This window comes from Paramormyrops kingsleyae, chromosome 19 (genome assembly GCF_048594095.1).
Source record: "Paramormyrops kingsleyae isolate MSU_618 chromosome 19, PKINGS_0.4, whole genome shotgun sequence".
In the NCBI taxonomy this organism is placed as follows: domain Eukaryota; kingdom Metazoa; phylum Chordata; class Actinopteri; order Osteoglossiformes; family Mormyridae; genus Paramormyrops; species Paramormyrops kingsleyae.
Window position 1 is genome coordinate 25,351,356 of NC_132815.1, and position 27,867 is coordinate 25,379,222.

The 27,867-nt window shown below is 46.4% G+C and overlaps 1 protein-coding gene across 4 annotated transcripts in view; it reads right to left on the bottom strand.

Moving 5' to 3' along the window:
* Positions 1 to 1,245: 1,245 nt before the first annotated feature.
* kidins220b (kinase D-interacting substrate 220b) overlaps positions 1,246 to 27,867 on the bottom strand; it is a 30,050-nt gene continuing 3,428 nt past the window's right edge. Inside the window, exons 4-30 of one of the 4 annotated variants that reach the window (XM_023824817.2) lie at positions 27,745 to 27,843; positions 26,942 to 27,040; positions 26,222 to 26,323; positions 26,040 to 26,138; positions 25,516 to 25,713; positions 25,248 to 25,346; positions 23,680 to 23,778; positions 23,258 to 23,356; positions 22,770 to 22,947; positions 22,409 to 22,573; positions 21,819 to 21,998; positions 20,762 to 20,927; positions 19,855 to 20,006; positions 18,983 to 19,272; positions 18,333 to 18,473; positions 17,437 to 17,683; positions 16,878 to 16,966; positions 15,630 to 15,774; positions 15,235 to 15,397; positions 13,252 to 13,430; positions 9,224 to 9,456; positions 8,494 to 8,610; positions 7,696 to 7,725; positions 5,294 to 5,431; positions 4,839 to 4,937; positions 4,371 to 4,604; positions 1,246 to 3,911 (exon numbers count right to left, since the gene is read on the bottom strand). In XM_023824817.2, the coding sequence (XP_023680585.1) occupies positions 2,748 to 3,911; positions 4,371 to 4,604; positions 4,839 to 4,937; positions 5,294 to 5,431; positions 7,696 to 7,725; positions 8,494 to 8,610; positions 9,224 to 9,456; positions 13,252 to 13,430; positions 15,235 to 15,397; positions 15,630 to 15,774; positions 16,878 to 16,966; positions 17,437 to 17,683; positions 18,333 to 18,473; positions 18,983 to 19,272; positions 19,855 to 20,006; positions 20,762 to 20,927; positions 21,819 to 21,998; positions 22,409 to 22,573; positions 22,770 to 22,947; positions 23,258 to 23,356; positions 23,680 to 23,778; positions 25,248 to 25,346; positions 25,516 to 25,713; positions 26,040 to 26,138; positions 26,222 to 26,323; positions 26,942 to 27,040; positions 27,745 to 27,843 (5,004 nt within the window). In that variant the 3' untranslated portion in view covers positions 1,246 to 2,747. The remainder of the gene's footprint in view (positions 3,912 to 4,370; positions 4,605 to 4,838; positions 4,938 to 5,293; positions 5,432 to 7,695; positions 7,726 to 8,493; positions 8,611 to 9,223; positions 9,457 to 13,251; positions 13,431 to 15,234; positions 15,398 to 15,629; positions 15,775 to 16,877; positions 16,967 to 17,436; positions 17,684 to 18,332; positions 18,474 to 18,982; positions 19,273 to 19,854; positions 20,007 to 20,761; positions 20,928 to 21,818; positions 21,999 to 22,408; positions 22,574 to 22,769; positions 22,948 to 23,257; positions 23,357 to 23,679; positions 23,779 to 25,247; positions 25,347 to 25,515; positions 25,714 to 26,039; positions 26,139 to 26,221; positions 26,324 to 26,941; positions 27,041 to 27,744; positions 27,844 to 27,867) is intronic. The other 3 variants (XM_023824819.2, XM_023824818.2, XM_023824820.2) reach the window with 3 other exon arrangements.

A 27,867-nucleotide genomic window follows, 5' to 3' on the forward strand; every position in this document is an offset into this window, starting at 1 on the left:
ATAATGGGCTAATTAGTATATCCGTTGTTTTTTGTGCCGGAAACACAGACGGCTATCGTACATTTGTACGTGACAGTTTCGACAATGGATATTCATCAATGATTTGTCTGCATGCACAGGAAGGCCGCAGCACACAAGCGCCAAGTGAAAGTCATTTGAAGCAGGTTTTATGCGACGCGGACGCCCCCTGCCGCCTATCGTGCAGCGTTGCTGAGAAGTTTTAATTATCGTGGGAACAAGCTCATCTTAAGTTTTTCTTTCTGCGGGCGGTAAATATTTTTTCTTTGCCTTTTGGAGTTGACTGCTCAAAATAAAGACTCAGTCCTGACAGCACAATTCGTCTGTATTTTATCCGACGCACACCCGTTTTTGTTTGCAAAGGCTCATTGGTTCAATGGCAGCATCTTGAAATCGGTTTCCTAAGGGCTGCAGGAAAATAATAATAGATACTTCATTGATCCCCGTGGAGAAATTGTCTTTACGCCTCTCTCAACTTGTTCTTTGTAGAGTAAGCTGTCTGCAAAGGGCAGCCACCTGTTGGGACAACAGGAAGTGGGGGGTTCAGGGTTTTGCTCAAGGACCCACAGACATGCTGAGGCTGGGTTTGAACTGATGGCCTTCTGATTACAGGCACATAGGCTTAGCCCACTGAGCCACACACTGCCCCATGGAAGTGGAATTGTCTTACTGCTGCAACCTAAATATCAGTTAGAGATAAATTTCACTGATAAGAAGACAGGAAGCGACTACAGAGCCAACTCCACGAAGTGGACCAGCTCCGATTACTACAGCCCACGTGCCCCAAGTTAGAGCCAGTCTAACATATAGTCTCCATGACATAGAACATTTTATGTTTTGGTGCTTGTAGTCACCACCAAAATGAATACATGGATGTATTTTTTTAAAGAAAGGTTTCACCAGTGAGCTAGCTTTCACTGGTGTTATCTATGTAGAGCATTATGATAATATCAAGAGTGTTTCACATTCAACTGGAGATTATATGTATCGTGACATAGAGGCCTTTGACATCTATTTGGTAAACTTGTAAGAAAACATTATTTACTTAATGAATTCTTTTCAGAGATTTGCCATCATCCACTGATATGCCTGGGTTTTTACACAAGGACATGAACGGTGGAGTGTTACCATTTCTTGCCCTATTCACACGGCACAATACCATTTCTTGCCCTATTCACACAAGAGTTTACCTTTGTTTTAAGGATTTAAAAAAAACAGTCCTCAGTGTTTGGTTACACATTTATTAATCCACTAGTGAACACCTCAATAAATATGACAATCACAGCTCTATTAGAGATACTAATAGTCAAATACTGTCAGTTGAAAGAAATTCACAATGAAAGGTAGTTATCGTGGTACATGCAACAGATAAGCAAAGGCTAGCAGGTTCTACATAAGCCATGCAAATTCAGATCAGGGCTTGAAGTCCCTTTCTCTTCCATCAGGTTTTAGCACATCACAGTTACCACACGTTATATTCTAATGACACACATGCTTAACACTTGGGACACTTCCCATCAACACTACTAGCAACGACCAACGGTAAAGCCCTTCAACTAAGTTTAGGCAAAGGCATTAATGGGCTACCGAAACAGTTAGACGTCATTTTCATGCAACACTGTAGCACAATAACACTGGAGATGCTTGCAATGTCAAAGGAGTGACTACAATATGACCACACGGGCAGTTTCACAGAAGACAAACCTTATAGTTTTGTGTTGCCTACCACTTAACAAGCTCTTCGACAAACTAGGAACTCTAAATCTGCAAGTCAACGTGACATGGGTTACTGAATATCTTTACTTGCGTGTTTTCTAGCATGTGACACACAGGTCTGAAACTGGGTCAGTTGTTTTAAAGGTTTTTGTACCAGTAGTGTCCCAGATTTTTTTTCTTTTTAACTTTGAAAACCAGCACCACAGGTTCACAGCAAAACTGAAATATAGCCCAATATTAAACCTGAGCAATCTACACACTTATTTTTGGACTTCAGAACATTGAACTTTTATATTTAACATTCATTTTTCTACACATGCTGCTACAGACAACATAAATATGACTCTCCTGTAAATTCTTTTTTTTTGGGGGTCTTCAGAAGGAATTGTGCCACCTCTTTCTTGGGTTTCCATATGGAATCATTGGCAACTCTTTCTTGGGTCTTAAGAAATCACAGAATTCTTGGGTCTTCATAAAGAAACAAGAGAAATCGGTCTTGGGTCTTCATAAGGAAACATGGGAAGTTGTTTTTGGGTCTTCGTAAATAATCATGGGAATTTGTTTTTGAACCTTTATAAGGAACCATGGGGAGTCTTTCTTGGGTCTTCATAAGGAACCATGGGGAGTCTTTCTTGGGTCTTCATAAGAAATCATGGGAAGTCATTTTTGGGTCGTTATAAGGAACCATGGGAAGTCATTTTTGGGTCGTTATAAGGAACCATGGGAAGTCATTTTTGGGTCGTTATAAGGAATCATGGAAAGTCATTTTTGGGTCTTTATAAGGAATCATGGGAAGACTTTCTTGGGTCTTTATAAGAAATCATGTTATCTAATTTTTAGATCTTCATAAGGATGGAAGGAAGGTCTTGGATCCTCATAAAGAATCATGGGAACTCTTTCTTCAGTCTTCTTAAGGAATCATGGGAAGTCGTCATGGTCTTTACAGATAAGCCTTGTCAGGAATGGTTTTTTAATAAGGTCACAGAAAGAGCACTCAGAGATGCTTAGGATGTTCAAAGGATGCTCTCCCGCTCCTCACCAAAGGTGACAGTCTCGGAAGTGACTGTGCGGATTTCTGGGGGGTCACCGGGGTTGAGGCCCCTCTTGAAGTGCACGACACGCACGTTGTCGTTTGGTGCAGTGGAAGCGTTGGTGCTGGTGCCTGAGCCAGAGCTGGGGGCAACAATGACTTCAGCATTGGAGCCCTCACTGGGCTGGCGGTGGGTGCCTTGCTGGGCATTGTTGGTGTTGTTGTTCAGGGTGGTATTGCTGGGGGTGCGGTTCAGGTTATACGTCCTGGAGGATGGCCAGCTCTCCTCGGGGCTGCTGGCCAGCAGGCTACACTGGTCTTCAGAGCAGATGGACATGCGGGCCACGGCAGGGTCCTGCAGGCCACTCAGGCTGTGCGGCAGGCAGGTAAGCTTTCTGGCAGCGCTCTCCTCATCCAGCTCAATCAGGCTGCTCCGCTCCAGCTGTGACAGGTCCGCCTCCTCATCCTGCAGGGAGTGGTTAGGTGAGCTCTCACTGGAACGCACTCCGGAGTCCGAGGAATCCTTCTTGTCCAGCATAGCATCTGAGAGGTACTCCTTGCCTTTGGCTAACGGGCGGGAGCTGCTGTCTTCTGGAAGTGTTGCGGCCTTGCCGTCGGTCTTATTCCCATCCCCAAGTAGCGGGGCATTGTCAGATTCCTCTGACTCTTCGTCGTCGCTGGTCAGCTTCTGGTACCGTGGGCCGGCGGCTGCCTTCAACTTGAGGTCGGCACCCTGGAAGATGCCAACTCTCTCGCCTGACAGCTTGCGGCCGAGCAGTGATCTGGAGGTGCTGTGGTCGGGCTTCTCATCCTCCTCCGTGATGGGGTCCAGCGGCAAAGCATCCGCTGCAGTTGGGGTATAATCAACAGCATCGCCAGGCTTGCCGGAACTTCTCTTCACGAAGGGTTTTCGGCCATCCTGCTCCAAGCTCTCCTTGCCCTTATCCTCTGAGGCAGAGTGTGCAAACTGGCCAGGATGTGGTTTCTCCATTGTGCTCCCAGTACCCTCCAACTGGGACATTTGGGCAATGTACTCCTGGTACGCATTACGGTACTCAGCCTGCTGCTTGTCGGTCAGTTTGCAGATGTCGTTGGAGGACTCCTGGGAGTTGAGGCTGGACATGCTGGGCGTCCTGTGTGTAGTGGTCTGGGTTGGGAAAGAAGTCAAACATCAAACAAATGATCAAATATTCAGTAACATTTAGCAGCCCACACCAATCCCCAATGATCAGCCAACTACAACTTCCTACACAGCAGCTAAAGGAACTGCAAGAAAAAGATCGATTGAATAAAGTAATACTAAATTCGTTAGGTGCAAATTATTACAAGTTTACATTAGCAGTTAATTCAAATAAAATGTCCTTGGTAAAAGGTATGGAATTTATGTTTTTAAGTCAAGCAAAAACTGCGTTTCCTGATGGTCGGTAAGTAATTTAAACAGAAACCTATACAGAAGTAGGTGTGTGTGTTTATTCAGAGTTGATCTCTATTAGTTTATCTTGGAGAGGCAGTTCATTTAAGTCCTTATCAACATTTTGCCCTCGTACGTCACCAGGTGCTAACACAGGCCAAGGCACACGCGTCTGGTCGGGTCGCTGTAAGTTACCGTCCATTGGGTGTTGTTGATTCGCTGGGGCTCCTCCAGGCCCACAGTGCTGAGCTCCTCGAAGCTTAGGTTGAAGCTGTACATGGGGGATGTTTCCTGGGTAGCTGCCCCAGCTTCGTACATAGAGCCATGGGGACGCCGGGCTGTCTCCCCATGGCTTACGGGGCCGCTACCCTGCTCGCTAGGGGCCCCATCGTGGAGTGTCTGGCTCTCTACAACACGTAACTCCATCACCTGCGGGGGGCAGCAGGGAGCCGATCAGGGAGCATTCGTCAATGTATCTTCTCCCACTCGTATGTCGTGTATATACAGCACAATCTTGGGATCAAATTGAAACAAGTGTAATGCTGAACCTAGACAGCTACAACCCATGGCCCTCTGATAAGTTGACATACATTAAAGTGAAAAGAGAACAGGAGGGACTCTTCACCTTACTAAACATTGGTCAGGCAAAAATGACCAGCCTACCATTCCCCGGAACAGCTGCCAGTCTCCGAAGTTCATGTTCATCTCCTTCTTGAGTTCATCCAGGTTGCACTGCGACAGGACTCTTCCATTCACGTTGGCCTGGGCCAGTGCAAAGAGGTCAGCACTCAGTTTAATGGAAGATTACAATGGACAAATACAAACGGGGCTTTAACAGCTGGCTGCAAGCTGGCAGCCTTTGTGGGTCTGCCTTCATGTTGAGCTGTTCATGCAAGTGAATTGTTTTGGTTTGGTTTATATGGGACAGCAAGGCTGTGGGCAGAGCTATATGGGCTTGTGGGTACATTTTTAATCACCAGATCCACAAGAACCGCAGCTCCCTCGACAAACAAATAAGCAAGATTATTACAATTCCTAGTGACTGAGTTCATCTGCAAATAGATAGAGTGCATACAGACACACGCACGGGGAGACAACTCATCACGGCCTAACCTCACCTTTTTGATGGTAGCCGTGTACTGTGCCAGCATGCTCTGGTCCATGCCCTCGATCTGCTTCATCTGCTCACACACGGAGTCCGTGTTCATGGAGCTCAGCATCACGGCCGGGGCACCAGATGCCACGGAGGCGGAGCCCTGTCCCACAAGCAGAGCCAATAAAAACGACATCAGAGACACATGTCACACATGGGACACTCGTGAGCCAGGCCACGGTAGGGACTGTTTTGTGTCAAGAGACACAGAGTTTTCTGGTTTTGCAGTCTAACCCAAAGCCTAGGTAATCAGAGAAAGGAAGCTGAACGTTGGAGCATTTAAACTACGTGAAATAAAACCTGCTACCGGCGCTGGGACCACAGTCTGCACTGAGCAGGTGGGGAGAAGGTTAACTTCAGCAGCCGCCTGGCATGCAGCCAGTCCACTGGCTGTCTGCGAGACCTACAGCACTGAACCAGTCAGTCTGAGCCCGGTGTATCGGTCAAGGGTGAGGCAAGAAATGCCTCCAATGAAAAGCCACCATGAGCCGTACACGTCCTTACGTTGCACATTTATTACTTAACAGGCTCTCCCATCCTTGTACGCATTTGCACGATAGCAGAGACGAGGGTGAACAGGTAACACTGTGTAATTAAGGCTTCCATCATGCTATTTTGTTTTACATTCTTCTGGCAGAGACTTCTCCAGGCCAAATGCTACATCTTATTTAATATTCTTTTGTTTCTGTGTAAATAATGGTAATAATCAGTAAAGAAGAAGGTGCTATTAAGTGGATCTTAAGCAATATTTATGATCTTCCTAAGCTATTGATAAACTAGCCTGCAAAACTGACAACTGATCTGTTTTACCATCTTGTAAAAGATGACCGGCTAACTTTAATATTCACTTCATTTTTGTCTGTAATGAATTTAAGGTTACTTTTTATTTTAAGAGCACCACAGAATGCAATTAGCGGAATAACTCTGACGTCATGTTTCATGGACCATCATGGCTTGGGGTAAATAACAACAACACTTAGCAAGCTGTGAGCAGTGCATGCTTGAGAAGGCCCAGTAATTAAAAAGCATCATTATAATTACCTTTTATTTAAAAGAACGAACAGGGGGAAAAAAAAAAAAACTTAGGGAGAAGGACTGGCTTTGAAATAAATAGCTAAAAACAAAAAAGCAACTGCAGAGGGCAAAAGGTTTGAGCTTGTCGGTCTGGGGGCCCCACAGCAAACGGCTTGGCAAGGCGGCGTGCAAACCTAAAAGCTACAAACTCATATGCGCAAAAACATTCAGCAGCATAATTAAAAGCAGCTTCCCCTGCTGACTACAATGTAATATGCAAAGTTCTAATGTTAAATGTATTACATTTGTTTGCAGGACAGGGTCAGAGTGGGTATGATGAAGACATTAGGACATTTCACAGGTAACACTCTACCCAGTTAGTGTCTACAACATAGCTCACTGCTGTGGCATTATCGCAATATCAGGGAATATTACCCTTGAGCTGGGTGGCTTAGCAAAGAACTGATGACCTCTTTTCAGATCACACTGACAGGACTGAAGCACATCCCACAATGCCTTGGGAAAAATTACATCATTAAATCACAGGTAAAGGACACAGGATAGGTCAGGATACATTTTGGTCTTTGACACACACTGTGAACCACCAGATGTTTTCCAGTAGCTACACAAAACCTTAGAGGCTTCTGTGCTGCTGAGAAACAACTAATAGGCATTGTGTGATGTACTTCGAACCTTCGTCCGTTAGGACAATGATTAAAACGGGTGCAACCTCAACCTGGAGGCATTTTCCAGCCTCTTACCTCCACAGAACAGATCCCTCTAGCTTCCTAATATGAACTCACTGCAGAGCAGAGCTCAAGTTACCTTAAGAGTTAGGGGCCAATCTGTGTTCCAGATAAGGCAACAGCTGGCGAATCAGAGTCAGCCTGGGAGCTGTGTGACGGTACAGAGAGCCCTCCACCGGCAAAGAGAGGCCACGTCGGCAATATGAAGGGTCAGGTAAAAAGCTGCTTAAGCAGGCCGTCGAAACGGGCAAAGCGAGCATGGTGGACACAACAGGAACTAGGAAGCCGAAACTGGACGGAAAGATTGACCCACCCACTAGAAGGCAAGATGGCGACCCTCAAATGACGGCGGTCAAGGTCGGCATCAAAGCCGTGTAGGTGGGCCAAACTCAGACCAGGTAACGTCCTCGATTCAGCTATAACTACTGGTTTAGTGACTAAATTCCTAACAGGGAATGTACTACACTTCCCCTAGAGCATGCTGGGAACTCAGTGGCAGGAAGATGACAGAGCGTGTTAGTTTTGAACTAAGAGAGCAGCAAAAACAAAAAAAAAAGGCAGGAAGCTGGCATTTAAAAAAAAAACAAAAAAACTCAAGATTCTGTACCTGCTTGTGTTTGACAGAATGTGCCCTATTCTGCTTAGGAGGAGAAGGGAGGGAGAGAGAAAGAGAAAGAGGCATCAGAAAACATAAGGAAACCGATGAAAGTTTATCACGGAGGGTCAAACAATAGCGTTCATGTGGATGGACCTGCTGACATGGTCGAAAACTTCATTATGCAGTTGCAGGGGAAATTTTTTACATTTAATGATATTTTTGTTGATCTATCACCAGATCTCTGCAGCGACAGCAGGTGCTGTGATCCGATTGACTGCTGCAGGAGTGTCGTGATACACAGGGTTACCACGATAACCAGGAAGAAGACAGAAAAAAGTTGAAGTAGTCATCCAGAGCTTCGTCACTGATAAGGGGAGAGAGGCATTCAGGTACTGGGCTCCGGAGAAAAGGCGATACAATAAGACCAGAGAAAGTGAGGCATCATAGCAAGGGAAGAAGATGGGGCCGTACACACACACACACACACACACACACACACACACACACACACAGGACCCAAAGGGCACTGAGATCATTTTTTTAGAGAAAAAACAAGTGTTCAGAAGACAGCAAAGATCAGATCATTATGATAATTATGATAATTCACAGATTCGCCACAACGTGAGGCCCAAGACACAAGGCAAGTGTTCCTATCCCAGAACAGCGAGCATAGTATCTACCCATCGGAGGCACCCCGTGATTTCTGCAGATGATTTTCTAAGCTTACGGGGCACAATGTCCTGACGACGTTCTGTGCTAAACGCCAGCCGAAGTTCCCACGTCTGCGAGCGACAGCTCTGTACTTACGAGTCCATTGCAGAGATCCCTGGGGAAGCCGGATTTAACGGATGGACGTGGCGGGACGTGATGGAAGCTGCCAATGTACTGCCTTGGCAGCTGATAAACATGATGGGGGAAATATGGCTATGGTCAGGAGACCCGGGGGGAGAAGGGAAACACAAATTTAGGAAACGGAAATAAAAACACACAATGAGGCTCAAATAGAGGAACACAAAATGAAAGCAACAGTATATCAAATGCAATGTGAAGCAACTGACCGGGGAAGAAAAGGAACCAAAAAAGAAACTATTTGGGTGGGGTTGGGGCATGATGATGGATATGAAGGTGGGAAAAGAGGGGGTGCATGATTATGGACGTGTGGTGCAGCATGATGGCATGAATGATGGAAAGGGGGCAGGACAAGATGGACATGTTGGTTGTGCATGGGGGAGGATCATGATGATTGACATATGGGTGGGGTTAGGGGTGGGGCATGATGATGGACAGAGGAAGGGTATGATGATTGGCACATGAGTGGGACATGGGGAGGGGCATGTCTGGCATGTGGGTGGGGCACGATGATTGACACATGGGTGAGCCAAGGGCGCAGAAGCATGACAATGGACATATGGGTGAGGCATGGATTCAGTTCCTGGGACCGGTTCAAGGAAAACGGCTTGGAGGGTACAGGCAGCTGGTCCACGTGAGGAGGGAGGCAGCCTGCTGTAAGAAAGAGAGAGGGGGTCGAAGAACTCACCCTGTTGTAGAAGGGGTGCTGGGGTCCTGTCAGGCCGCTGAAGTAGCTGCTGGGGGGCTGGGGCGGGGACACCACGCCGGCGGGGTTGTAGGGTCCGCTGAAGGAGGCGGTGGGCGAGCAGGCGGATGAGTGCTGGCTGTACACGGAGGACGCGCGGGGCGGGGCGTCCTGCAGGGGCAGCGTGGGGTAGGCCACACCCCCCATGTGCATCTGATCCCTCGCAGCACGCACGTCTGGGGGAGTGGGGGGGAAGTGGGAGGGAAGTGGGGGGCAGTGGGAGGGAAGTGGGGGGCAGTGGAGGGGGGGGTTCACCACGGAAACAGATCCTCAGTTTCCGCTGTCACGACCACTCAGGAGATAAACTTGTAAAGAAGCAGACTTACAGAAAGTATGCTAACAGTGGAGTATTATTAACGTTCAACAATAACAACATACAATAATAAAGATAATATAAGCAATAACAATATTATAGATACTTGTTTCTAAGGTTTTAAGCTATATACGATGGCCATGACTTTCTGGAAATAAACTGGGGTGTAAAGTAATATACAAATAGTCTTGTTACTTTGAGTGTTTTTTTCCCAAAATTTGTAAAAGTAGCTGACATTTGTGTACTTTTACTAGAGTACTTTTACGTGACATGTTATAATGTTAGTTTTACTGTGCTACTTATGCCTTAGCCAATTATAATCGAGCACCTCTAACATCAGTGCATTCCTGCAGCAGGTTGATTAGTTAAAAAGGCAACAATCCAGTAATCATGGCGCTCATAGCAGGAGAGGCCGTGGCTACAGAACTAGCATGCCCCAGAAAGGGAATAGCTCTGTCATGTCATCTCAGCTTTGCCGGATATATCTGTAATCAAGAATTTGGTCTCTAATTTAAAGAAACATAAAAATATAACATAACAGTTTTAGTACTTAACAGCTTTATTACACAATTTCAGCCTGCCTAGCTAGCCTAGCATCATACACCCAGTTCTCAGTGTGTGATAATTTAGCATAAACATTTTAACTGCAACTGAATCGTAGCTAGCTTGGCTAGCTAGCTAGGTAGTTTGTTGTAGGCTTTTGCTGCTATCACTAGGCTGGTATAAGGATGCTGCTGGGTGTGTGTGTGTGAGTGTGGATTAGGTTGATATTACATCGCGAGGAACAAATGTTAAGGTTAGGGCTGGGTAGGGTTAAGGTCATCATGTTGTGATAAGAGTTTTCCCCATATGAATGGAGAGTCCCCACAAAAATATAATTACAATTCACTACCATTCATATGGGGAAAACTCTTATCACAACATGATGACCTTAACCCTACCCAGCCCTAACCTTAACATTTGTTCCTCGCGATGTAATATCAACCTAAACCTGTGTGTGTGTGTGTACTGTAGATCACATTTGAGGACCAAATTGTCCCCAAAGTGTAGTAAAACCTAAAATTTCCCTACTTTTGGGGACATCTTTTGAGGCCAAAAGTGCCGTAAGTCTTGTATTTGGGTTAGTTACTTATGGTTAAGGTTAGGGATGGGTAGAGGTTAAGGGTGTCGTGATTGGGATTATGGTTCTGCCCATAGAAATGAATGAACGGTCCCCATTTAGATAGGAAGACCAACTTCCTATCAGCTCATTCTGATACAGCAAATTGAAAATGTAGGTTCGGGGTTGGTAAACCTATAGCAAATCTACATTATTGTAAATTTGAGAACTTGAGATTATTTATTTATTTATCTTGCACCTGAAGACACATTTTAGTTGATTTCTGTGTTGGTGTACATTTCCGTTTTGTTTTGATCTAGGTAGTTGCATTGTTGCACAGATAATACCATACATGCCATTGGCTCAAGCTGTTAAATTGGTGCAAGGCCTACTAGAATTATATTTTACTTATTTTTTAAATGAGTCCAAGTAGTTATTAAACTGCAAGAAAAAAAACATTTTGAATTGATTTGTAACATATTTAGTACTTGTACAAAATGCACAAAAACAAAAATACAAAAAGGTCCCTTATAAAACTAACAATACAAATTACATTAAATTACATTCATTTATTAAGCAGATGCTTTTATACAATTGACCCAGCAGGGCTGGACAGACCCTGGAGCAGCTGAAGTTTAAAGGCCTTTTGCCAAATTTGCCAAATACCAAATTTTTGTACCTGAGGGTAAACCCCATTTTCAGTTTATTTGCATGCTGGTGCACTTTTCCTATTATTTTATACAAAGTTATACATTAAACATTGCACTGTAATATTATATGTGCCTCTGGCTGATGTTGTGAAGTTTGTGCATCTTGAGTTTATTGATTGGGGGCCCTAAGCACATAAAATACTGCAGTGGAACATTGAGTTGATTAATGTTTAGTGCTTTTTTAACGGATTAAATTTTACATGTAAACGGCTGTATTGTTGCATTAATTGCAAGTTGAGATTAAACAGTCACAGGATGCATTTCAGTTTTTCAATTTTCTTCTGAAAAACAAAAGGGAAGGTTAATTTAAACGTGTGCACTATATTTGAAAATTATTTGTAAATTATTTTATAAGGGGGGAAAACTCAATACTACTATGAGTACTTTTTAAACAAGCTTTTAGAAGAGGTAATTTTAATCTACTCTCAGCTATTTTTTTGGAAGTAGCAGTGCTTTTAATTGAGTAGGTTTCAGAAGTGGTAGTTTTATTTTTTGGAAGTAATAGTACTTTTTAATTAAGCAGGATTTTCAGTCTTTATCCACACTTGGAAATTAACCCGATAACTTTCATGAAAACAGTGAAAGTTCTTGTATCCGGCAACATATAGTACTAGTTTTCCAGATAGCTGGATGTTATATTTGTAAAGAAAAGAAAAACATTTCTTACACTTACTTTAGTTATTTTATAATACAGAACCAGTCAAAAAGTTTGGACACACCTACCCATAGAATGCTTTACTTGTAATATTCTCTACATTTTGGAATAAAGTCCATCAAAACTATAAAATAACATATATGGGATTATACACTGTAGTAATTAAAAGTATTAAATTAATTTGTGGGGGCAGCTCTGTAGAGGTGGTTTGGACATCTGGTGCGGATGCCTCCTGGGCGGCTACCCGGAGAGGTTTTCCGTGCATGTCCTACAGGGAGGAGGCCCCGGGGCAGACCCAGGACACGCTGGAGGGATTATATCTCTCGGCTGGCCTGGGAACGCCTCGGTGTCCCCCCCGAGGAGCTGGTGGGGTTAGCTGGGGAGAGGGAGGCCTGGGTGCCTCTACTGAAGCTGCTACCCCCGCGACCCGAACCCCGGACAAGCGGAAGATGATGGATGGATGGATGGAGCTCTGTAGGTTGGGACTCAGAAGGTTGCTGGTTCAAACCCTGTGGTTGGCAGGGTGGTCCCACCACTGGGCGCTTGAGCAAGGCCCTTAACACCAATTACTCCAGGGACTGGCTGACCCTACTGTCTCCCCTACACCAGTTTCAGGAGTTTTTCCTGGGATACTTTTCCAGTCGTCCTGAAGGTCCCACATATGCTGAGCACTCAATGGCACTTTTCCTTCAGCCTCTCGTCAGACTCTTCCAAAGCCATCTCTATTGGCTTTAGGTCAGGTGGCCAGGTCATGTGATTCGACACTATCACTCTCCTTTGTAGGCAGTTTGGCAAGTCCAAGTTTTTGACTGGTACTGTACACTTACTTTCACTGCAATGTTACTCGATAGAAGTCAGATATTTGATACAACACAGGAGACTGCAAGGTAAATCATGGCCGAACAAGCGGAGACTCCTATAGCGTGCCACTCCATAGGCATGCGCAGGAACTGAAATTTGTATTGTGTAATGGTTTTCTTTGTTATTTTTAGTGGAAGCTTTTAATAGAACGGTGTTATTACTTGTGAATTTTTCATTTTTATACTGATATCATTCACATTGTGCCAGTTACTTGAATGCTGGATACGAGAGCTTTTACTGTATGTAGGGGTGAAAGCCGCACCCAGAGGTCCCACACCAGCCTCCCAAGGACCTTCACACAGAGGCTCAAGCGCTCGGCACGGGGGGGCTCACCCGCGATGATCTCCCGCAGCTTGGGGTCCAGGTTCACCGTGCACGGCAGGAAGGTCTTGATGTCACGGGCCGTTAGCACAGGCGTTCGGGAGGACAGGAAGACCTCGAAGCTGCGCACATCCCCGTCGATCTCCAGCAGGGGCTCCACGTCTTTGGTTGTCGGGATGTTCTTGGAGATCCTGTGGTTTTTTTTTAGGAGATAAATATGCAGACAGATCAATCACCAGTGTGCATGAGATCAGCTTCCACACTGCCGCAGGACATGAAAGGGGAGGTTTTTGGTTCAGAAGCCAGTTTACTGTCCAGAAGCTGGTTTGTAAATGAGCTTCAGCAATGTGTGCAGGGCCTAAAGACAACGGGAGGGAATCCCAAGAGACCAGCAGTAGTGCCACAGCTCAGGTGTGAAATCCCAAACACACACGCACGCACACACACAGCATATATCAGCCTGGCTGTGCAACTCAGGTAGAAACGAAATAATATTTACTATAATATATTTTTCATGAATGTATTGTGTTTTGAATAGGGCTGAAAGATACTGGGAGAAGTTCAGTGTGATATTTTAAGTTTTTGTGATATTTAGGAATTCAGAACTAACTAGAGGCAAATAGAACCTATTTTCTTCCAATACTCTGTCAAATAAATTGCCTGTGCAGCTGTGAGGTATGCAAACCAACACATGGCAGTGCTGACAAATCACTTGCTTTTGCTCAATATCATCTCTATGGAATCAAAAATATCTCCATACAGTAAAAGCCGACTTTTCGTGACCAATTCTTGTTCGTTTTTCTCCTCCTCAGTCATTTTTGTTAAATTCATCACAAACGCGCCACGCTGTCTGTAAGTGATTCTGACAGCAAGAACAAGAATGATTATGATTGGCTGGGAGAGTGCATGCATAACTCATGCAAAACCAGCGGCAGGGACCCTTAGACTGTTTTTTTTGTTCAACATATACTTGATCAGGGTCGCCCGATTTCAGGCCCTAAGGGGTGGAATCCAACACAGTTTGTAAATTTCCCTGCTTAAATACATCTTAACCAGCCGATTACCAAGTTTAATAGGTGTGTTTGAGCAGAGAAATTTGTGAACTGTGTTGCAAACTGGTCCTCCAGTACTGGAATTGGGTATTCCTATACAAGTTAACGTTGAAAAGGAATATCATTAAAATGACAACGCTTGCTAACTTTTGTTTCCTATGACAGTAAAATGTTTTAGCGTAACTTATTGACGGTCTCAGCCCAGCTGACTACTGCGGTCTTTAGATGTGACAAGTGCATGTGCATTTCATGCGGTGTCGACATTAACGTCGCACATCCTGCCAGCCCAGTACCGAGGGCTGCACGCTGCTGTCGGTGTCGGTGGGATTTGCATGTTGCGTGTGAGGGCAGCCCCATCCTCTTCAGTAAACAAATCTGAACATATAAATGGATACAGCAGTCAAACACGTTTTAATACACCGCGAGTTAATGTAACACTCAGGAAAGAGCCAGGGGCGCTGGAGGGCCATAGGTACCCTGGCAGATTCAAGGGGCCCAGCACAGATTAAAGGGGGCTCAAAGTGCTCCCACCCCCCCATTCGGCCAAATTAGCTGCGGGGGCCTAAGGTGACATTTTGTCAGGAGGCCTGGAAGTTCTAGCTACACCATTGTAAAGAGCAGCCAGACCCAAAACCTGCAGATTTAGTCCACAGTTAATCATACAAACGAAGGCTAAAGATCACAGCCTCCCAGCATGCAGAGGATCGGCAGCGTGGGTGTCCGTGTACATGCTGAGCGCAGCCCCACCCCCGTCCTCGACATCACAGGTGTTTGCTAACATCACACCATCACACCCGTGGGCGTACAGGCCAGCTTATCGGAGTTTATACAGGAACCCTGAATGACAGGGCCTGTGTTTGCTTAGTGTATTGACAGAGGTGATACAGGCCCCGCCTAACATCCGCGGGGCTGGCTCGCACACGCTCAGTGCGCACGTCCTCACCTCTCATAGATGGTCTTGAGCGCGGCCTGGTCCGGGATGCCATCCGTCTCCTCCAGGAACAGGATGAGCCAGGAGGTCCTATAAGGCCACTGCTCTGTCAGGTTGATCCAGGACGCCAGCCGGTCCCAGCTGAAGGTGATCTGATTCGCTCTGAGGAGCCGACCTGCCATGTGGAGGGAGAGTGAGATTCAGCGACAATGGCGTCCACAGCTCGCTCAAAGACGGTTACCCTCTGGAACAGGGGCATAAAGAAAAAGCTGCAATCTGACACAGTCAACCAAAATGTCTGGATGGCTTTGCTGCTAACATCAAATAAGATTAATCCCCCCCCCCCCCCCGGAGGACCTGTGCAGATGTGGCAAAGCAGATGGACAAGCTCCGCGGTGAGGGCTCACCTGTGACGGATACGATGTTAAGCACCCTCCTCATGGTCTGCGGGCTGATGTCGCTGAACCAGTCCTCAGTCACCAGCAGCTTGGTCAGGTCGAAGGACATCTGCCGTGTCACACTCCTCTGGATCTGCCGACGCCGGTAAGTGTCCTGCAGGGGGCGGCGGAGTGCAACATTCACATGGATATGCCCCGGCACACTGAGACGACACCGGAAAAGACCTCGGCAAGACCCCAACTCTCAGCCAAATCCTGTGTAAACTCCATAAGTAAGAGTTAATGCACGGCAGCGGAGGCAAAGAACACTAAACACATCAGTATGTATGTCATTTATGTTTTTGGTATTAAATCACTGACTACAGGTCTTGGTCCTCAGTTTAAAGCACTGTTGTTGTCTAAGTTACCTGTAGCCATTTCTTTGTTTTTATATTTACCATTAAGTAATGTTAGCTAGAACTATTGGTTTACTACTGCGATTCGCTTGGCTGGCACTACTCGTGCGGTTATACAAAAATCAATCAACACCCTTCCTACCAAATCAGATTTCAGAATTCAGCTGCACCGTAGTATAACTGCCTTTGACTAGGACCTGCATTAAAATGGATCCCTACACCTGGGTCGGCGTGGACACGTGGATGCCGGCGTTTCTACATCGGTATGAAATATGGCCAAGGTTGTGGATTTGGGGCCTCACATCCCAGACTCTTTCGTTTCTTTTATACCTAAAAAGAGTGAGTATGCAGGCAGTGCAGGACAGGATGCCGCAAAATACCATATAACAACCTGGGGTTCGTGACCTCGGACTTTACCGCGCCTTTAAATCGCTAAGTCCCGTGATCAGAGCGCCACCAGATGAACATCACATGACTTCCTGGCACGGCTCTTAACTAGACTATTAGTATACTGCAGATAATCAGATCCTTCACTCCGGTGTGAGCAATAATGAAAAAAAAATATGATTCATGAGATAGGATAAGAGACCCAAGCGTTCTACATTCTCAGATAAAGGCTTGGGCCAAACGAGCGCTTGCCGGGCCTGGCAGTTTCGGCATGTGCCGTGGGAAGCCCCCTCTGGCCCTCTCTGTTCCTCTTTCGCTCCGGGTCGCTTCACTCCCGCCCATCGGCTCCTCTGAATGCTCGCTTCACAGAGCGACAGGCAGTAACCGACTTTCCCCGGATGTGAGGGTGACCGAGCTCCGTTCTGTGGGTTTCTCATTTGCCGGGGCAGGCGGACGGCCACTCAGGCTCTCTTACCCTCCTGTTTAGCGTGGTTTTGCTGCCAACCTTGGTCAGTTCACCCAAACTGTGCTGAGAAAGCTTCCTGTCCAGTTCTTCATGCCAGCCTGGGGAGTCGATGCACATATACATTATAATCATATACTTAATTATATAAAACTCCTACAAGAATACAAGTGGTGTGTGGCTCAATGGGTTAAGCGTCTGTGACTTTGAACAGAAGGTCGTGGGTTTGAATCCTGTTGCATGCCTGACCCTGTGCCCACACCCCAAATTACACTCTTTTCTGTATTTATGCTAAAGGAAGCATTCCAATGTGTCTGTACTTGTGCAAATTGCAGATGAAGCATCGTTTAATTTTTTTAATATATGCAAATAAAGGCAGTCTAAGCATGTAAGCAAATATAAAGGATGTCAAAATACAAACAGACACAGAGCGATACATTGATTGCTGCAGCGAGAATCAAATCCTCCAGCTTTATGTGCATCATAGTCAGGGTTATAAAGCTTTCAGATAAATGCATGTTTAACCCATGTTACTCGCATGTGGGTAGAGGACAGCGGGCGGGGCGGTTACCCTCGGGGTTGGTGGCAGCGTCGCCGTTGGCAGGGGCGGAGGCGGGTGCACACATCTTACGGGCACTGCTGAGGCCTCGGCTGTTCAGGAAGACGGGCAGGTGCACGATGTTGCGCATGTAGTCGTGCCCGTTGATGTTGGAGTCACGCAGCACGCTGTTCAGGTTCTGGTTGATGGCCTTGATGATGATGTGCGGGTCGCTGGCGAAGATGGCGATGAAGGGGCCTTTGGAGAACAGCACCCTCACCTGGTGGGGGGTGGGAAAGACTCACATGGGTCTGGACCCTAACGCCAGGGACGGACTTCATCAGTCTCAGCTTCTACAGCTCTGTTATATGCTTGGATATGCCAATAAAATCACCAGCAGTGTTTAGATGGGGTTCTGAGAACAGAGCTTTACTGGAACTTATTTAAAAAACTGTTCCTTATGATAAACACTGTGTGCTGAGTTTGCATGTTTATATTATCTGATACAGGTTTCCTCTGGGAACTTCCCACAACCCAAAGACCTTCCATTGGGCTGACTGGCATCTCTGAATAGCCCATCGTTTTGGAATGTGTGATTATTTATGTGCCCTGTGATAGACTGTAATCCCGTCCACGGCGTCTCCCAGCCTTGTGCCCTGTCCTGCCTGGGACAGGCTCTGACCAGCATAAGCCAGTCTAAGATGGAGGAAATTCCCCGCAGCATGACGTTCTGTGTGAAATTCCCTGTTCCTGCTGAAAGCAAAACCTTTTCTGCATCTGGTGTCGGACAGACAAGGAAGGCGATGACCAGGCTGTCATTTATTTTAACATGAGCCTCTCAATCAGAACTATATTAAAGGTGCTAATTTGACATTGATAAATTACAGGCATTAACTCTGGTTGTCTTGGGGGGGGGGGGGAGCACTTACCGTATCCAACATCTGCAGCACTTTGTCCTGCTCGCAGGAGTCCAGGCCATCAATGATGACGACCAGTCGCGTCTGGTTCTGGGTGAAGCCATCGATGGTCTTTGCCATCTTGGCCATCAGTTCCACCTCACACTTCAGCACCTGTTGGGGGTGGGGGGGTCATTTAAAGGGGAGTACGAGAGAGACAAATGCTTGTGGGCGTGTGCTTTAAAGGACTTCTGTGTGTGAAAAATTATAAATGTGTCTAATTGATTCGTTCTGGCACAGAGATCAGTGATGTGGTTAAAAAGCAGTTTTGTGTGTGTGCGCGTGTGTGTGTGCACATGTGCATGCGTGTGTGCACCGGTTTCCTGGTTTCCTGGGGACCGGTTTCCTGGTCCCCATAAGGGAAAACTCTATTTTATAAGAATTGGTGACTGCTATGAAAAAACTAAAAATGCAAAAATTCTTCTATTTTGTTTGGTTACTTATGGTTATGGTTAGGGCAGGGTAGGGGTTAAGGTTGTCATAGTTACTGTAGCATTAGCATTTTTCCCATTGAAATGAATGAGCGGTCCCCATAAGGATATGTTTACCCTACATGTGCATGCGTGTGTGTGTGTGTGTGTGTGTGTGTGTGCGGGCACGCCTGCATGTGTGGGGGGCAGCACCTTCATGAAGCCCTCGCTCTTCAGCTTATGCAGCCTGTTGGCGGCGCTGTGGAGCCGCTTCCTCTGCGAGTGCAGTACAGAGTCCAGCACCTGCCACCAGGTGCGGCAGTTGAGCACCAGCGCCAGGCCCACCACACTGGCCATGGCGATCAACACGGCGTTCACCGTGGTGTTGCTGCCGTCCACCTTAAAGACAGCGAGCAGGGCCATGCCGGCAATGAGGCAGCTCAGGACGAAAGTAAAGAGGATGAAGGACGGCAGGCAGCATGTTTTCTTCCACTTCTTCTTCCCTGTGAGAGCGAGTGTGAAATGGATCAGCTTCGGTTAGAAACATCAGGTTCGGTCCGGCACTCTACCAGTAACATCACTGGCTGCTAGACCCATTAGCGATCTTTTGGAGCTCATGGGCGAAATGAAAGAATGGTTGGTTATCTCGACAACTGATTGGTTGGTCCCACCTCCTAGTTGCTTTGACCCACCTCCTCTACAATCTGATTGGCTAAATCTCTAAACCAATCATTTTTATAGTTAAACTCCCACAAGCCAACTGACATACTATAAAAATTACATGTGTGTACAGTCATACACTGATATTTTGGACAATGTAAGGGTGTAGACCACCTCCTTCTGGAGGAGGGGGGGCAGCAGGCCTGAGAGGAGACAGGCTGAGGATACAGGAAGTTATGAGTTATGACACATAGACCATAAAAATAAGACAAGGTAAACCTCACAGTTGTGGATGAAGGATGCCAAAAACTGCCCTCAGTTTCTAGTACTATACCATTAGGGAGCCCAGTTAATGTGCATCACACGTCAGAGTGTGGGACGCTCCTCCTTCCACTTCCAGCTTCACTCTAGCAGCAGGTTCTCACCCTGAGTGTCCTCCGTCTTGAAGACCCTGAAGAGGCGGGTGGCCAGGAAGCCAAACTCCCTCTCGCAGGCGTCTGACAGTGTGGCGATCATCTCGGCCATAGACGTCTCTCCGCCCACACTTGATAAGCGGTTGTAGTCTGTGAAGAGGAACCTGTGAAGAGGACCAGCAGTCAGGACCTCGGAGTCTCCGAGATGAGGGCACTGTGTGCTCCCGAGTTTATGGGAATATAGCTTGAATTCAGCCTGTTACAGCTGAACATGGAGAACAGCCTGCATCTCACCAGTTAGCAACAAGGCCAAGATGCTGAGTGGGGGAGGTGTTTGTTCAGGATGGGGCTCTGTAGGGCAGGGCGCAGGTGGTCATTATTTGGGATGGGAACCTGAATGGCAGGGTATGGGTGGTCATTATTTGGGACAGTAACCTGACCGGCAGGGCATGAGTGATCATTATTTGCGTCAAGTACTTGACGGGCAGGGTGGTGGTCATTATTGGGGACGGATACCTGATGGGCAGGGCAATGGTCTTCATTTGGTACTCCAACGAGTGGGGCGCAGGTGGTTATTATTTGGGATGGGTACTTGACGGGCAGGGCAGTAGTTGTTATTATTCAGAACAGGTATCTGAAGGTCAGGGTGATGGTGATCATATGGTACCTGATGGGCAAGATGCAGGTGATCATAATTTGGGATGGTTACCTGATGGGCAAGGTGCGGGTGGTCATTATTTGGGATGGTTACCTGATGGGCAGGGTGTGGACAGGCATTATTCGAGATAGGTACCTGATGGGCAGGGTGCGAGTGGTCATTATTTGGGATGGTTACCTGATGGGCAGGGTGAGGGTGGTCATTATTTGGGACAGGAATCCAATGTGCAGGATACGGATGGGCATATTTCGGGACGGGTACCTGACTGGCAGTGCACGGGTGGTCTGCTCCGGGAGCTCAGGGGGGTTGACAAACATCAGCTTCAACAGCAACTCCAGGTAGCCAATATGTCGCGCCAGGCAGGTGCTGAGGACCCAGGCCCAGTTCCAGCTTTCACCTTCCCTTCGACCACCAAAGTAGACCACCACTGAGGAGACACACACAGCTCAGTCACGGCACATGCCCCCCCACATACAAACCACTGCCAGACAGCAGAGCTCATGACTCTTCGTCAGATTCATATCGTTCATTGTACAGCATATCAATGTTTCCAATTTGTAAGAATCATTTATTTAAAAGTGCAAATCAATACCAAACAGCTCCAGCTGATTACTATATTGTCTGGGAGAAATGAGTGCTGCAGTCTGAGTGTCTTATTTTCAGCACAGCAGTGCCCTCTAGTGACCAAAACAGAGGACAGCAAGTAACGTTGGCAGCATCACAGCCTCCACTTGGGTTTAGCAACGCTTTCCAATGACTCTGTTACTCCAGGTAACAAGTGGTTTCAAAGACAAATTTAACTTCACAGAGCTCATTCTATTAATTTTATGAATATATGCTTGAACACTAGAGTTTAATATCTGTAACACCCATCTGGTCCTGTGATGTCTCTGTGCGTTTCACATTTAGCATTTTATTCGACAGATGCTCTTATCCAGAACAACGTACAGCCCAAGGCAAAAAAATGCTCATTTAGGGCTTCAGCAAGCGATGCATGTAACAGCGAGAACTTATGCTACTAACGGTTATACTGCAGCAGTTAAAGTGTGAAAGTGAGGTCTAGGACAAAAGATTGGGGGGGGGGGTATTTAAAAAGGGATATTTATTTTGCACAGGAAGAGGCAGTGTGACAGGGCAGGTCTGTCGTTAAAAGCAGCAATGCTATCGATTAGTACTCAGTGCAGTTACATAAAAGGCTATATGGAGTGGAAAAACAGCAGATCTGCTGGCACAGGGAGCACTGAACTGATTCCAAGTCACCGCGGAGCAGGAGCGTGTTGAGGGAAGGGAGGGGCAGCCACAGAGCCGAAGGGGTTACCGAAGAAGAGGTAGAGCAGGGCCAGCAGGCTGAGGGACACAGCCACGGTCAGCTTGGGGTCGACGGTGAAGCCCAGCACCAGGGCCACGGAGCCACACAGCAGCAGGGACAGCACTACCACCAGCCAGGAGAACTGGAACAGCGGCTCCACCTGCTGGCCGGCAAACGTCTTCATCTCGTCTGCGCCAAGGGAAGGGGATACTGGAATTACATCTCCGCGCGGGTCACGAGCGCCAGGAAAGTTCTGGCACCGCAACTGACAAGACCGACAAGTATTTCACTACATTACATGTGACAATTTCCATGGGCAAAATTTAGATCAAACCCGGGCCTATATTTATCCTTGTAATAAGATAATAACCATGTCTCATTACAGGTCGTATTCAAAGTCATGAATAACAATAATAAATAACCCCCAGCTTTCAATAATTACCAGGAAAAAAATATTTAAGCTCTGCCTGAGTGTTAGGAAGCTGTATACATGTGTACACACATAGCAGCCATCTTCCTAACTCCCATGTTCCTAAGACAGACAACACAACAAGACACAGACTGCCGTTAGGTCTTTGGGACCGTGGCTGAGCCTTTACCTTCCAGCTTCTTGAGCAGGAAGGACTTGCCGCTGCCCCACTGGGCGTAGAGGCCCACGCAGATGGGCGGCTGCATGGTGGGCTCGCTCAGGATGTCAGCCAGCGCGCTGCTGTACAGGTCATATCCCAGCATGTCACCGTCAGACTCCGTGGGGGACAGGTGGCCTGGTCATGCCAGGGCAGAGTGGAAAAAGGTGAAGGAGGAGTGGTTAAAAACCTGGATGTATGCAGCTTCTCAAATTAAAATTAGAAGTAAATTAACTAAACTTTTAACCCTCTTAATTTAAACAAGTGCCTGTATCATAAACTGTGTTTGGCAACCAATGGAAATAAACATCACAAAGATGGAAGCTGTGCTCACGGGCTCCGAAGATCTGGGTGAGGATGCTCTTCTGGTGGCTGCAGTCGACGTTGTAGGGCGTCTCGCCCGCCTTGTTGGGCCGATAGAGTAGTCGGCCATCTTTGGGGTTGCGGAGGAGCAGCTCAGCTAAGCGGCGGCTCCGCCCCCGGATGGCGATGTGGAGCGCCGTATCTCCCTTCTGCAGTAAGAGGATCCCACTGAGATAGAGGCCTGAATCGCAATCCCCACCCCCCGCCTCATACCCAAGTGAAATCCTCCACCCACCACTGGCTTTAGGGTCAAAGGAGAAGACATATCACAAGCTCCACCAGTGTTTTTCAACCCGGTCCTCAAGGACCTCTAGACAGTCCATGTTTTGGTAGGAAGCTGAGAGGGAGAAAAAATGTGGACCGGGGGCCCCCATGGACCGGGTGGGGAAACATTGCTCTGCACTGCATTCACCACTTTGAGATGACCTCAGTCGGGTCACAGAGAGCTCTGCATCATACCTTGTCCACAGCGGAGACCTTGGCGCCTTTATCCAGAAGAAGCTCCACTATCTCGATGTTCCTCATCTTGGTGGCCTTTATCAGAGGGGTCTCTAAATCCTGACCACACACAGAAGATCAGACAAAAGGTCAATACCATCAATCAGGCAGGTGCCACTGTCCACACCAAACATCTCGAAAGATCATACCCATCCTTCCATGGATCGATATTCCTGACTTCTGGTTCTTCTGGTACCATTTTCCAGGGCTGAGTTCCCCGAAGCCTTCTTAATGCTTCGTCATTCGTAAGTTCTGTCTTTTAACATAGAACTTATGAACAACGTAGCCTTAGGAAGGCTTCGGGAACCTCAGCCCTGGAAAATGCAGAACCAGGAGTAGGGGGAGAGAGGCATGGGCGGTGGGGGGTGAAGTGCAGACCTCACCTTGGTGCAGGTCTCCGTGTCAGGGTTGCACTGCAGGATGTCCCGCACCATGGTGGCATTTCCTTTCTCCACAGCCCAGTAGAGGGCAGTCTTGTTCTCCTGAAGGGAGGAAACAAGTGTGGGGAGGGCATGATGAGAGCTGTGAGCAGATGCACAAGTGACCCTAACTTGTCACCTACTGGAACTAAATACAGTGGTACCTCAGAACTCGAACTGAATCCGTTCAGATCTCCGGATCGAATCCTAAAAAGTTTGAGTTCTGATCGAATTTTCCCCATAAGAAATTATGGAAAATGGTTCCCGATCCCAAAAAAATACACCTAAATATATTTTTTTAGCATTTAAACACAAAATGAACCGGATAAAATAAGAAGAACATATACTGTACTAAACACATCTATGCACATTTATCAAAACAGTCATTTGTAAAGTAAGAAAATAAATGTATCCAAACAATGTGTAAAGTTAAAAAAAAAACAATGTCCGCGATCTTCCGGTCCTTCCGTGTGCCACGCCCCCTTGTTAACCCCGTGTGATCAGCTGTTTCTGGTTGCTGTCATTAGTCCTCTGTATTTCGTCCGCGTTTCAGTTTGTTTCCCCAGTCCGGTCATTGTATTGTCCGTCTGCGTTTTGCCTGCCTTACCTGTAATTAAACCCCGTATTCCCCGATACCCTGACGTCTGCGCCTTTGTCTTCATTCCGTCCCCGCTGGGCACGACAATATTATTATAATTAAATGCATCAAAGGTTTATTATTAATATTAAATTAATAAGAAATCTTTATTTTTAAATGCATTTTATTATATAATAATGATTACTGTTAAAATGTATTTTTACTGTCTAAATATATGTATTCAGCTAGTGTAAACATGCACGATGCTATCACAGCGAATGCAAGGCTGAGACTGAAGCGTTACCCTTTGTTTCCGCTGACAGACGTGCCGCGACTCATTTCCCCGCGCGTACAAGTTATCTTAGGTCTGCGTTCACGGTTTGATTTCTGAGATTCAGATCGAGTTCTAGGTAATTTTTTGTCGAACTGCTTGGTTCGACTTTTAAGAAATTCAAGTTCTAATGAGTTCGAGAACTGAGGTACCACTGTATATAAGAATGAATAAAAAAACACACGCACTAAGGCAGGGGTGGGCAATATTATCCGCAAAGGGCCGGTGTGTATGCGGGTTTTCGCTGCAACTCCTTAATTAAATTACCAATTAGACTGATTGGCTGAAGAGTCCTCACACCTGGGTTTGAACAGCTGACCTACAGGTTATCCCAAAAACCTGCATACACACCAGCCCTTTAATAATGCTCTTGGTGTTTGCAAGAACCTTAATAAAATATATCAATATATCTAAAATATGCCTACCTTGTTAAAGCTGTTAAAATATTCAGCTGTTATGCGATACACACATAAAACAGCGCAGACAGTCACGCACAGAAGGGCAGTAGAATAGTGAGTGGTTCTATCCAGACGTTCAAGCAACAGGACTAATATAGAGCAGGTCAGATCATCACGGCATGTGGCTGCCCTCTGCTGGCGCAGGAAGTGTGGTGACACCACCTACCTGCCCCCTGATGTCGATGTCAGCATATTTGTGCAGCAGGGCCCGAACGATCTCCACATGGCCACCCCGGACGGCTCCGATGAGCACTGTGTCCCCGCTCTGGGGAGTGGACACACACACACACACACAAAATGTATGCCTGTCTCCCTGTCCAGCCACCGTGGCTTCAAAACATTAGGTACATAATTCCCTGAAAATCCAAATCACTCCATTAATCTAATCTTGGCTCCCACTTCTGTTAGAGGTGAGGGTGTGCCTGAGCCCATACCCTGTCCGGGATGTTGACGTAGGTGCCGGCATCCAGCAGGTCCTGGACGATCTCAGTGTGGCCCTCTTTCGCGGCGATCATCAGCGCGGTGTTGCCGTCCTTATCTGTCATGTTCACGTTGGGGTTCCTCTTCAGAAGCTCCTTCACCACCTCCGTGTAGCCGCCCTTGACTGCCACAATCAGGGCCGTCATGGAGTTCTGGCGAGGGGTGGGAGGAACAGAGAGGGTGAGGCCTTAGCAGACTGCCACAATACGGCGACCATGACCTATCTGTCACAAGCAGAAGTTCAGTGTCAAGAGGGAGGGGAAGGAAGTAGTAAAAGGGGCAATGTACTTATAATGTCCTTAGAAATATCATGCTAAAGTAATACTGGAGGTCACTTCTATCCAGGTATTCTTTGAAAGAAGTAACCGTATTCTAAAAAAAGGCTATTTCTTTGAGAATGTGATTGGCCTAAACACTGGAGTAAGAGTGAGAGAGAGTCCATGCTGTTGTGTGCATGTGAAGCAGGAGTACCACCTACCGCCCCCTCCTGGTCGACGTCAGCGCCATTCTCCAGCAAGTGCATCACACAGTCAAAGTGGCCCTTCCTGGCTGCCCAGATGAGTGGGGTTGTGCCGTACTGAGAGGGAGGGAGGACATACTCATCAGCTGTCATTGAGCCTGTCCCATGTGAGGCACATGTGAGGCACATGTGAGGCTTACCTTGTCTGAGCAGTTCACTTTGGCACCGTGCTGGAGCAGGAGGTGCACAATTTCTGCGTGCCCACGGCCAGCTGCCCAGATGATGGGGTACACGCTGTATTGCTGGGGGGGGGGATGGAGGTTGAAATTACACAAATACCTTCACGGACACAAAGCCCGCCCATACCACGCATCAAAGGCTGGCTGCCTGATTGAGTGGTTAGAGTTTTGATTTTATTTAGTTTTTATTTTTATATTTATTTTCAATTTAAATTTCTTTAAAATGAGTTAGTTTTGTTTTCAGTGTGGTTTTATTAGTTTTATTTTAGAGAGATATTTCTGTTTAATTTTTTATTTTCAGGAATAGACTTAAAGTTGTAGAGCTATTTTGCATGTCTGATCCTACATAAATACGCGGTGTACATTATGCACTGACGTCATTAAGGATAAACAAATCATTACATTAGCTAAATATATTTAACAACAGCAACGGAAAGTACATGATGTTTGTTTTTATTTGCCAGTTTCAGAAGAAATCATTTATAGTTTTCATTTAGTTCTAATTTTTTAGTTCACAAAAATGTTTTTGTGTAGTTTTACCGTTTGTTAAAGGTAATAATTATTATATGCAAAGGTTATTATACTGGTCCAATGAGAAGGATTTTGCGTTTACTGAAAATGAGCCGACTGTCTCTTCCTCGCTGCCTTTCTGAATGGCGCGAGACGAGCCCCCCTCCTCACCTGCCCCGTGGTGTTGGGGTTGCCGTTATTCTCCAGCAGCACCTTGGTCACCTCCACACGGCCCTTGTAGGCAGCCCACATGAGTGCCGTCCATCCTCCCTGGACGTCAAAGGCAAGGTCACATGGTTACCAATACTGCCCGACCACTGACTTCCACTTTATGGCCAAAAAATTATTTACAAACCATTAACCAATTAGATAATACATAAAATATGCCGAGTACCTGTATTGATATAGTCAAAGTTAGAGTTTTAAAGACAGGCAGACTTTATTAATGTTAAAAGAAATAGCAGAAGTTCCAGTAGCAGCATAAAACAAAACAACAGGAATAGAAAAGGTGCAGTTTAAACAGATGCTGACAGAGCCTGCTGACGGCTGGCAGGACACGTCTCAGGTAGCTGTACTGCTGTATGAATCTACCTATAAGAGTAATGAAAAGGATCCTCTGACATTAACATTAAAACTAAAACTAAAAGCTAAGAACGCATGATCCCCCGCTCAGCAGGTTCAGCAGGGTAGGTCTATTTTTTTCATAATAAGAAAGGGTTTTGTTTTAATAGACAAATGACTGTTTGGGACATTTTACTGCTTACAAAACACATCCACAGCCTTAGCTGTTTTTCTTGAAAAATGAAGGTTTAAATAAATCTGCATGATATGTTTTGACAAAATCAACCCAAAGCAGTAAGTCTTTAACACACCAGTTTTACATGAATTATCTAAATGAAGTGACCAAACTGGGAATATCTGCCCGATTCATTTATTCTGCTTTGTCTTCCTGGCCAAGTTTCTTCCCCTCTCACCATGTCTCTGTGCTCTATGTAAGCACTGTTCTCCAGAAGCTCCATCACCACCTCCACATGACCCTCCTTGGCCGCCGAGATCAGGGCCGTCCAGCAGTCCTGGACAACAAAGGAGAAATGTGG